Source organism: Prunus dulcis, chromosome 2 (assembly GCF_902201215.1).
Source record: "Prunus dulcis chromosome 2, ALMONDv2, whole genome shotgun sequence".
Taxonomy (NCBI): domain Eukaryota; kingdom Viridiplantae; phylum Streptophyta; class Magnoliopsida; order Rosales; family Rosaceae; genus Prunus; species Prunus dulcis.
This window is the reverse complement of record NC_047651.1, coordinates 14,940,500-14,952,625: the sequence shown is the minus strand read 5'-3', so window position 1 is coordinate 14,952,625 and position 12,126 is coordinate 14,940,500. Positions and strand designations below refer to the sequence as shown.

The 12,126-nt window shown below is 35.4% G+C and overlaps 1 protein-coding gene across 2 annotated transcripts; it reads left to right on the top strand.

Moving 5' to 3' along the window:
- Window positions 1–4,066: 4,066 nt before the first annotated feature.
- On the top strand, window positions 4,067–8,873 carry LOC117619854. 2 transcript variants are annotated; one of them, XM_034349902.1, is made up of 6 exons: window positions 4,067–4,276; window positions 4,385–4,949; window positions 5,588–6,028; window positions 6,804–6,896; window positions 7,254–7,393; window positions 8,289–8,873. In XM_034349902.1, the coding sequence occupies exons 2-6, from the start codon at window positions 4,551–4,553 to the stop codon at window positions 8,737–8,739; spliced, it is 1,524 nt and encodes a 507-aa protein (XP_034205793.1). In that variant the 5' UTR covers window positions 4,067–4,276; window positions 4,385–4,550; the 3' UTR covers window positions 8,740–8,873. The 2 variants fall into 2 exon arrangements, with proteins under 2 accessions (XP_034205793.1, XP_034205794.1); XM_034349903.1 differs by lacking the exon at window positions 4,067–4,276 and having other exon boundaries at window positions 4,366–4,949.
- Window positions 8,874–12,126: the final 3,253 nt, after the last annotated feature.

The window sequence follows — 12,126 nt, the reverse complement described above, 5'->3', positions numbered from 1 at the left end:
TGAGGTATAAGTCATTTGGGTTATATAATCATTTTCAAATAATACAACGATGGTCAGATTTATCTGGAAAAAAAGATTGGAGGACATTAAGAGATTGTTAAAGAATGTGGATCATAAAAAGTGAAAGTCTTACGTCGCATTTTAATCTTTGTTGCAAGTATTAAGTAGCATGTCCTTTATAAGTTGCACTGAAAAACTTCTTGAAATAAAAGCTCAACAATTGAACACTCCACATATACAATGGTTAAGTTAGAGACAATATTCAAGTAAAGTGGGGGTCGAGTCAGCCACTGAACCTCTAAATAATAGCATTAGTGTATCTTGAAACGTTTAGGGTTGCAACGACACAAAAAGTATAAATGAGTATGCATGATTACGTACTCAAGGTTGAGTGATCGCCTCCAATTCAATAGAGTAACTCAAGGTGGTAGTGATCATTCTGTAACAATGTCATGAGCGGATGAAGTATGATTTGGTGTTTAATTACCATGAACGCATTTGAAATGATGAACGATTAGAATAAGCAACCATCAAATAGCAAAAACATTCGGGCAAATTTCTTTTTGCGGTGGAACCTTTTGAGTTATAACTAAGTTGCTAAAACAAAAATAACATCACGTAACGGTGGAATAATTATAAATAAAAATTTCTAGAGGACAAAGGTTGTTATCTTTTTTTTTATTTAAATAAATTATTTATTTATTAAAATAAAATATCACCAGTCATTTGTTGCGTGTTCTTGAGTTGCCCTGCATACACGCAATTTGGTAACACGTGGCCTGTTCGTAAATCTGCAAAGGAAATTAAGTAGAACAAAAGTGACCAACTTTTAGCATCTCTTTTCATAAAGAAGTGACCAACTTTCCAAAAAAGAAAAAAAAAGTTGCAATATTATTATTCTGATAAAGTCAAAGAAATCCCCACCCGCGCAAAAATAAATAAATAAAAATAAAGCATAAATAGTTAAATACTCCGATCAACTTCCACTTTGACCTAAATAGACTTGGTAAAAAGCTTAATTAATTAAGGATAATTGGATCACACCACCATGATTAAACTAAGCTAAACTCAATGAAGAGCATCTTCTACGATTTTTTTTTTTGACTAATTTATTTATTTATTTATTTTTGCTTTTTTGACTCGCATTGCTCATTGGAACTTGCAAATAATTATTTTCTTTCGCGTATGAAATTGGCTTTAGGTTGCAAGCTACAACTGTATCTAAGAAAGTGGTACGTTCATGGACGCAATCTTGTGATTTAGTTAGGGTTTAGTCAAAACTAAAATAAGATGTGGATGTCATGTTGTGCCCATGGCCCCATGATAATAATGTTAGTTTATGTGCCTTGCCAACTGAAGATTACGTGGAATTTTTATTTGATCAAGACCTTTGTCTAATCATATTTCTTAAACAGAAAGCAACCACAACGTTGAAGTAGAGACAGGTATCAATATCATGTCTGAGGGTTCGGTTACGATGCATTCACGTATTCAATACGAATATATAAAAATATCATATTTTTATTTCGTCATCATAGGTTATTGAGTGAGAAACGTACCGCCCAATATCAGTTAACAAGTACAGTCTTTTTATGTGTTCGGACTGAATATTTCAAAATCAGAAAAATTCATATTTCACTTAAGCCAATAATCACGACATTTTAAGGTTCAACGATGTGAATTTTAAACATAATTAAACACAATAAATATATGTGATTCCAACTCTGTATTCTAATTGATTAAAGAACTCTGAATCTAAAATGAATTAGAAAGCTAATGATTTCGTAGGAGAATATATATATGTTTGTTTATTTATCCATTGCTTTGGAGAATGCAGCCACACACCTGGTGGTGCTGTTTGCAATGTTATAAGGATATAGATATGTGTGAAGAGATTATCCAAAAAAAACAAACACTAATTGGAACTTTGTTAGTATGATAATGAGCCTTTCTTTGGTCAACTGAGAATCCAGATCTGTTGAATACATCTACTTTTCTAATTTAACAATACAAAAACATAATTAAATTGCAAATATATGACCATGAAATTGTGCTTAATTGTGCAATTATAATTAATAGTCTAATAACATAACATGTTAAGTTTGATTGAACTTTTATAATGATGATTTTTCACCGAGGATCTAATAAATAAACAATTATAGGATCATATGTGACACATTGTCGAGTGGGCTTAAACGAGTGGTTAGCATCGAGTCGACAATATAGTGAGATAATTCCCTTGATATATTGCCCACTAAAAGTTGTGGTGGGGTTTGAATCCAGGACAATATATAGACACCAAATCCATGTTTACCTACCAATAAGCCAAGATGAAATGGGGATTAGAGGGCAGGGTTGGAATGGGAATGAATAATGTTTCAACCACATCATGAAATGGGCTCATGATAATATATGTTAGGACATAATGAAATTATATTCTAAAGATAGAGGAGCAGCTAGAGGTCCTGATGACATAGAGCAAAAGTGAAGAAAAGCTGTTACCCTTTTCAGGTATGCGGGGGTATATATATGTACCAGACGTTCCTTGTAGATTTTGTTCCACTAATTCAAGTTTGTGTGGACTGGTTTGCAGGTCACTGACCAAACATTAGGTCATGAAGAAAATCATTGAGATCACAATGTCACTCGGAATCATTATTAGTGGACAAGAACTTTGTGAGCTGTCCATGACATTGTTGAGCTCATGGTGGCCTAAATTTGTTTTTCTATTTTCACCGTTTCTTATTTTTTCTTCATTTTGTTGTAAAAATGACCTCATCAAACGATTTGGGTAAAAAGAAAGAAAATGAAAAACTAATTATAATGTTTGATTCAACTCGTTCATGTTGTTGTAATATGAATGAATGATATGGTTAAGATTTTTCATTTTTAAATATAATATTGATAAAAAATTAATTATATTCTAATACGTGAATAAGTTATATCACGTGACCATACTCCAATACCACACTATAATTACTCATCTAACTATCAAAACCCCCCAACTGAGGTCTAGTCTAGTGAAAAAAGATATTGACTTGCAGACTATAGTGGTCTCAAACTCTCATGACACTGTGGTAGTGTGTGTGTGAAAAAAACTCTTTTCTTCTTATAGTTTACAAGATCACTTGTACTGAAAAAAACCATCGAAACCATCGAAATCCACTAACCCTATGTTCATATCTTCTCAACTCAAACCACTACACACCCATCCATGAAAAAATTCCATGAATCATGACACAAGGAAAACTCGATTAGCCAATACCCAATAGCCATTCCCTTCAATTTTGTAGGTTTGACTTTTGGTGAAACTAGGTTTTGAAACATCTATCTAACTATTTTCGGGATGTGTAATCTCTTATCTATAATAACATCTCTCCTTCTTATTTATTTATAATAACATCACTTAAAGCATCTGCAATAGTTAGGATCAATGTAATTTTATTGCATGAAATTGAACTAAAAGAATAAAATCTCACTTGCAATGGTGTGTTCATTGTAATAGATGCAATTGCAATCGAAGATGCTATGTGATAAATTCTCTATTGAATTGCAATATGCTACTATCTATGAGACCCACATGCCAATAAACTAAAACTAATAAAATATATTATTTCAAGTAAAACTGCGGTTCAAATCAATCAATTCCTCTATGACTTGACTTATAAGGGCATATAATATGAACCATTTCACAAAAGTTTGCTTTATAATAGTTCTAAGGTTCCAAAGATGATTCATCTCCCATGCACAACAATGGTGGAGCCACTATTACGTTAAAAGGTGGGGTGGACCAAAATATGAATTCCTTGCTATTAATTTCTTAATTTAATTTGCTTGAAGGTATTGTCTACGTTGACACCAACAGACCCATCTAATTTCGAAAAAAAGAAAGACTAGTCATGCACATGACCGGGTTTGGTTTACTTAATCAAGAATTTAAATACCTATATCTAATGCTAAGGGTCCCCATATGTGCCGAAAGAGAAAGACTCATGCTTTCTATAAACTATAATCTAGCTGTATAGATATCCAACTTTTTGCCTACAAAAATATTAAAGAGAAATGGACTCCACCTAGCTTCAACACATGATTTTTTTTCTTTCTTTGTTACACTACAATTGATTGCACTTAAGAATTCCTCCAACATGGGATAACCCCCATTTCTCTAAAAATAGAGTTCGCGGAGGAATTCGAATACAGAATTTCGGATGCAGAACTAACTGCTCTTAACTACTTAAGCTATATTGCAGTTTGTCCCCATCTTATAGTCGTCTTGGTTGGTTTTTTTTTAAATTTATTTAAATCCTCCAAAGTTATGAATTATTTGTTCAAATTTCTCATTGTTGATCCAGTATCCTTATGGGCCTCATCATCTATAATACAGGTCTTCTTTTCTTGGATCGAAACGCAATATTTGAATATTGGCAACACAAGCACTGGATTAGGCACAACCATTTCCAGCCCAAATCCAAAGGCCCCAAATTTATCCCTCTATCCCTCTCACTCGCTGACCATTGCTCTCTCTCTAAAACAAAAGCAAAATCCCCAAAATGCCCTCACCGTCGCTCCGGTTGTCCGCCACCACTCACCACCTCCACCACTTGGGGTTCAACCACACACTCTCCTCCTCGGCGGCCCAAAACCTCTTTACCTCTCTCTCCTTCCCCTCCTCCACTTTCCCAAAATACCCTCGGAAGCTCGCTGCCCAGTGCCAGAAGAAACCAGCACCCAACAACAACGGTGGTAGAGCCAAGGTCAAGGGCAAAGCGGAAAATGTGTGGAGCGTGGACAACGAGCTCGCTGCGATGGAGAAAGAGAGAGGGAGAAGCCCGAAGAGGAGAGGCAAAAGGAGGGTTGTGAGGAGGAAGAGAAGTGAAGGCGGTGGCGAGAAAGGTGTGTTGGTCTCTGGTGCTATGTTAATGGAGGACGAGACCGTTCTTCAAACTCAGGTACTTTGAAATTTTTTATTCTGTTTGGGCTATGTTGGGGTAATGGGTTTGCATTTTTTTTGTTTGCTTGCTGATAGAATGTTGGGAAAAAAAGGAGAGGAAATGAGTATTGAGAGTTGGAAATTGGCTACTTGGTAATGATTATTGCGAGATGGGAATTAGCCACTTGGTAGAAAATATTTTAATGCTCAGGTGCTTCTATGTTTCTGGAGCATTTGGTTCATGAATTTATATGTTCACTTAAAGTTGCAGATAATAGATTGGACTCCTCTGTTGAGAGAGTGTTCTTTGATCTCATGTTTGTTCTGTTCTTCTCTAAGTATTATCTTTGAAGCTTTTCCTGGACATCTGGGAAACTTTGCACAACTTATTGCCATCAATCAGAACATTAGTGAACTGTTTCCGTTAAAAAAAATTATGGAAATTTGATTTCTTTGCAAAGTTATGGGGCATTCAGAGAAAGCTACCCCACCCCCTGCCCAACGGGCGAAAATAAAACAAACAGAAAAAGAAGAGGACAGGAAGAAGAAAATCTGTTACAAGTATGCATTCATGTTTGCGGTTTGTATGCATAAATTTTACGCTGCACTTTTGGTGGCTTAGAGTTAACCTAACTCAATACTGGTTTTTCCTGTCAGGAACCTGTGATAAGACCAGAATGGACTACATTTGCTAGTAGTGTCAGTGGGATATGGAAGGGCGTTGGAGCAGTATTTTCACCCATCAATGCTGAAATGGAGCCAATTGAAATCGGAAGCAGGGATGAACATCTATATGATTGCTATACTCTTTCCCACATTGAGGCCGTGCCATCCTATTCTGGAGGGCCAACATCTCAAATCAAAAGGAAGATTAATTGGGTGACTTTAAATCCTTTTGGTGAAATACCACAACATATTAGAGGAAGCAATAGAACGAAAGAAGAGCATGAAGGTGGAGACACTGCTTCACACAAAAACGATATTGATGGAAGTGGAAAAAAACATGTTTTGCCTGAATTTGAGTCTTTTGATTTTGGAAGAAGTGACGTGATGGAAGAAGATGTCATGGATAAGGAACCTGGTCTTGTTTTCTTTGAGGTACGCATGCTCCCTGTCCCTCTTCAATATTATTCAGAATGCATGCTAAGTTAGTACTACAGTACCAAGAACAAGTGTTGACATTATTTATTAGCTTGCAGACTTCAAAATTTTGGACTTTCTTGCTGCATGCATTTCAATATTATCATTTCTTGGTAATGAGAGAGTGCTAAAAGTTGAAATATTATTTAGGTTTTGGGAAGTAACTACTACTTGCTGTTTTATTAGTAAGTATTTGCAAAAACATTTCCACAGGTTGAATTGGCCAATTTAGAGATTTCATAAATCATCAGTATTTAGGGATGTTAAACAATTTTCTCCTAGGCCTCAGATTGAATTGGCCAATTTAGAGATTTCATAAATCATCAGTATTTAGCCTATGTGATAAAATGCATATTCAACTTTTGGAACAAATACAGTACGACAAGTGCCTAGCCTATGTGATAAAATGCATATTCAACTTTTGGAACAAATACAGTACGACTAAGCACTTGTATAGTATTTTTCCTTGAATCTGTTAAATGTGAATCTTGTTCATTATAAAGATAGCTTCTTACAACAGTGCTTTCAATATTATCTTAGAAACATCCACGGCATGAATATCAGTTCATGAAAAGAAATTATAGGTCTCTCTCTTTCAAATTTTACAATGGGTTCGATTCCCATCAATGCTTCCTGTAATTTTTCATTTATGGTTTTCATTAGACAAAAGTATCCTCCATCTTTTCTTGAATACTAATGGGAACTATTTAAGCTTCTGATTGATAATGTGCAGGATGGATCTTATTCTAGGGGTCCTGTTGATATCCCGGTTGGTGAAGATGATGACTCTAAGTATTACCTTTCACCAACTTTCAAATTTGAACAAGTAAGTTTTGTATGGCATATACTGGACACTTTCCGAGTCGCACGTAGATAGAGGTTGTTAAATTCCTTTCATGATCTGTAATAAAAGTGCATGTACAAATGTAGTCGTAAATGCCAATGAACAGTAGATGTGATAATTGCAGAACAAAGGTCTTGAAATCTAAAATATGTTGGTTAATATTTTAAACTTTTTTATTATTGTATTGATGTGGGTTTATAAATGTTGTGATGATTGTTTTTTATTTTATTTTTACAAATGATAAGATCGTAACCTAAGACCTACCACTTCCCCCACCCACCTCAATCAACGAGAAACTTAAAAACTAGTTATTCATTTTCTTAATTTTTCCTTGTCCAGTGCTTGGTTAAAGGTTGCCACAAGAGGCTACGTATCGTTCATACTATAGAATTCAGCAATGGTGGTTCAAGCATACAGATAATGAGAGTTGCTGTTTATGAAGAAAAGTGGGTTAGTCCTGCCAATCTTCCTGACCCGAGGTATCCTATGCTAAAGTTTATTTCACATTGGAGTTTGCTACATAATGTTGTAAGTTGTAACTTGTAATGGATTGGTACTATTTCGTCAGAACGTAAATGTGTTTTATGTTATTTTCTTGTAATTTCAGTAGGACTGGTGCATCAGAATTTCAGAAGTTTCTGTTTGGGCCACTCTAACAGCCATAAAGATTTTGCATATTGTTACCTTCAAATCTAATTGAAATCTTATTTCTTTTGTGACTTATGCATTAATGGAAATTCCATTTTGCTAGTAGGACATAGATGTCCTGGAAACCTTAATGCAATGGTAATAGCATCATATCACAGGGACTAGGGAGTAAAAAAGAGATATATAAAACTTGAAATATACATATATAGATTTTTCTTTCAGTACATCTCTGGAAAAACTATAGTATCCTCTTGCACTCAGTGTCCTAAAGACTTCAGATCTAAAAGAAATAGTTTTGCACTTATAATCTGTAAAACTCATTTGTTTGCACCGCTCCTTCGACTGATTGTTCGCATCGGATCTCAGGTTCTCTATTGCACTCCCTAAATAGGGTTCTTTTCACCTTTCCCTCACGGTACTTAGCTAAAAAAAATCCTGAGTATCGACTGTTGTGTGAGTCTCTCGACCAATGTGTAGCTGCCATGAAAAGACTATAAGTAACGGCATTCTCAGTTAAGATAACAGGATTCAAGCTTGCTTGTGTGTACGGCACACACGAGGAAAATTTGTTCTTATGCAACCTTATGTGTCATTGGGGCTCATGCCCCAGAGTTCTGTAGAGCATATGGTTTTCTAGAGTTTGCATTGCTTATAAACTATAGCAGTAATTTTGTTATCTGTATTGACATTGGAGAACTCATTTCATTCCTATTGTACCATAAACAGTGATCTGGAGTTCGATTTGAAACCATTTTCTCAGCGCAAACGAACCCGACCATCAGAGCTGACTGGGTCATGGAAGGTGTTTGAGGTCAGTGGCACTCCAGTATTTGGTGAGGAGATAGACCAGATGGTAATGGAGCAAAACGATAGTACTCCGTATGTCTATCTTTGCACAGAAACTCTAAAGAAGAGGAGCTTGCCGGGGAATCCAGCGTACTTTGGAGAAGAAGAGATGCTAGACATGCAAGATGTGACTATGCTTTGGCTTCCGGGTGGTGTCACGGCCTATGTTGATGTAAACAAGGATGGCATCCTTTGCATTGGAGTCGGATGGTACTCAAATGAAGGGATCAACCTTGTTATGGAGAGGGATTATGGAGTAGATGGGAAACTTAAGGAGGTCCGATCAAAGTCGGAGGTAAAAAGAAGGTGGTCTGATCCACTACCTGTGTAAATTTTCCTTGAAAACAGTTTTGGTTTGTTTCTTTGTACTGATTATTACTTGCCCCCCGTTGGATGGTAATTGCTTGTATATTATCTCCATCAGATCAAAAAAGAAACAACGCAATGAATGTTAAAATTTTTACATATTGATGCTTTTCAAAAAGCCAAAATAATAATAATAAAAAAATAAAAAAATATTGAGGGCAAGAATAGTGGTGAGGAATTTTCAAGGCAAGTTTACGCAGTCAAACTAAAATTTGATGTTTGGCGTTTGACTTGACATGCTTTTACTTCGTAACTAAGCAATTATTTACTTTATTTATTTATGGGAACGGTACAATTTTTAAGCCAAAGAACTGGGTGATGAAATTCATTGTTCAAATATGTTAATCAAAACTACATTACAGTTCATGTAGAAGAAGATCATTCTGGGTACTCATAACCTCACGCCTGAACATCTTCTGCTTCCTCAAGCTCTCATGGCACGAGGCAAAGAATTGGTGCCTCAGCGCTTCCTCTGCGCTGATCCTCAGCCTTGGGTTTACTGTCAGGCACTTGTCCACAAGATCAAAAAGTGATCTTGGAATGAGCTTGAAAAACTGGGCTATTTTTGTGTGAGCCTTGCACCAACTTTGCAGTTCCATTGATGGCAAGGATTTGATATCCAATAACTCCTGAACAATCAATAAAATGCAGCAAAAACTTAAATGGCAACTCTTATGTGAAGGAAGTAAAGAATTTAATAACCTCTCACATAAGGGTGTGCAGACCACCATTTTGGGTGTAGATAACATGAATAAAACTCAAAGCACCCTCGTTTGTCTGATGTTACAAAAATAGCAATGCATTTTTCTGTCTGAGTAAGAATATGAGATCAGCAAATAACTCCAATTAATTTGAAGATAGAAAGTATTCGACGTCAAATCTTTCCTCTGCTTTTTTGGTTGTAAACCTCTGATTGATAAACAAAAATCGGGGAAAAACAATTATAAATAAATAAATAAATAAAGATCACATTATCAGTATCGCTGGCTGTACTATTCATAAAAAGGAATTTCAAAAAAGGACGCCGGTATAGCCGGGCGGCTTTACTCTTATTTCGAAAAAATCCGGCTTCTAGCCGCACGTGTATACTATTTATTGCTATAGCCGCGCGGCTATAATCTATAAATAGAATATTTCAACGGTACAGCCGCACGGCTGTAGTATGTAAATAGAATTTTTTTTAAGTATAGCCGCGCGGCCATACCATTTGAATTCTGAGTTTCTCTTTTTTAATTACTTTAATTAGTAGTTATGTTTTAATTATTATTTACTTAGTGAATAGTTAGTATTTCATTTTTTAATTGAAGAAGAAGAAGATGTGAAAACAGAGGACGAGGCTCCTTCTGTTGTGCCCTGGAAGATGAACCTTTGGAGTAGGAAGAGGAAGCGCCAAGATCACCATAGAAAGCCCAAGAAAACCACAAAGAAATCAAAATCTATAACAAAACGTCAAAAGCAGAATCAAGTTGTAGCAGTTCCCGATCGGAGTAACAAGAAATTGGTAAAACACACAGTGGCAAGATGGTCTGCAGGGAGGTGAGGACTCTGTTCTTAATTAGTTGTTTTGATTAGCTATATTAGTTATTTTGAGCTTTGTTTAAGAAGTTGGGTTTTGTTAATATGTGTTCATGCTTTGATTTGGGTTTAAGGTACAAGGCTGCAGAGGAAAACATGCTGAGGGTGATGAAGGCCAAGGGTGCTAAATTTGGGAGCCCAATACTGAGGCCAGCGCTGAGGTCTGAGGCAAGGAAGCTGACTGGGGATACGGGTTTGTTGGACCATTTGCTCAAACACATGGCGGGCAAGGTGGTGCCAGGTGGAGCCGAGAGATTTAGGCGGCGCCACAATGCAGATGGAGCCATGGAGTATGGGCTGGAGAGATTCATGAGCTCTGGGAAGAGATAACCAAGATAAAAAGGTGAACAATAAACCCTGTTAATGTCATTCATCTTTGATGTCCTCTGCATTTAATGTATAATGTGTATGTGAGTTCCTTAATCTAGCTCTCTACTTTTCTAATTTTTTTTTTCTTTTGGCAAATTAATCTAGCTCGTTTTCCCCTTTTTTTTTTTTTTAAATAGTATAGCCGCCCGGCTTTACTGTTCTGACACGTGGCACCTATGCGCTGAGCGCGTCCTTTTTTTAATATATAAATAGTATAGATGTGCGGCTAGTATAGATGTGCGGCTATACTGTTTAAAAAAGAAAATTTAATATGGGAATGTTCGCCGGCATAGACTTGTGCCGACGAACTTTCGTTGGGATAGGTTTTTCTCCTTTTTTAAATTTAAAAAACATATAATTAGTTTCTTTAATTTTATTTTTTGGCCTATTTCTTTAATTTAATATATGTAATTAAGTAATATCTTAGCCTTTATGTATTACTTTAAGTAGTAATTATATTTTAATTATTAATTAGTATTAAAAAATTATAGAAAAAGTCCACAAAATAATTAATTTCTATTTACTAAGTCTTTTGTGAAATCGTTTGGGCGTCCTAATTAAATTTCTCCAAAGTCCAAGAGCCCTATCCATTACTAATTGGCCATTACTCGAGTATCTATTATCCCTTTTCCATTTTTTACTTTTCCAGAGTTATTACCCGTATAAATATTCTAGCACCTTTACGTTTAATAATGTATTATATACGTACGCAAATATTTCTCATCTTTAATACACCTATTTTTTACAAAAATTTCAATAAGACAACAAAATTCATGTATTATACACATAATTCTCGGCTATACTCAGTTTTTCCTAATTGTCTTTTAAAATAGTATAGCCGGGTGGCTATACTCCTTTTAAAAAAAAGGCTTTTTATCACAAAACGTCCTTGACGTTTGCGAAACTATCAGATTGCATCCTTAAAGTTTTTTTGTATCATTCATGGTCCCTAATGTTAATATGAGTGCTCTTAAATAGTCACTCTGTCAAAAAAAATTGTTAAATCCAGGATATAATCGTCAAATCAATCCAAAATTATAAAAAAATATATAATTGGTTTTCTTAAATTGGTTTTCTGTTTGAAAGAGCCAAACTCCTGTTTGGCAGGAACTCATGCAATCAGAATCTCCACTAAGGCTAGGCAAAACAAAGACCGGGACTTTGAGATCAAGGGATATTTTCCTGATAAAGATTGTAGGATTGTTGACTCAAGAGGCAACACAATGGCACAGGTAATAATTCCTATTCATGAAATAATATATATAAAGTTAGGGACCATGAGTGATACAAAAAAACTTTAAGGATGCAATTTGATAGTTTCGCAAACGTCAGGGACGTTTTGTGATAAAAATTCTTGTTAAAATTTTGAAAAATAAATTAGTATACCTGAACGACTGTTCCTGTTTGA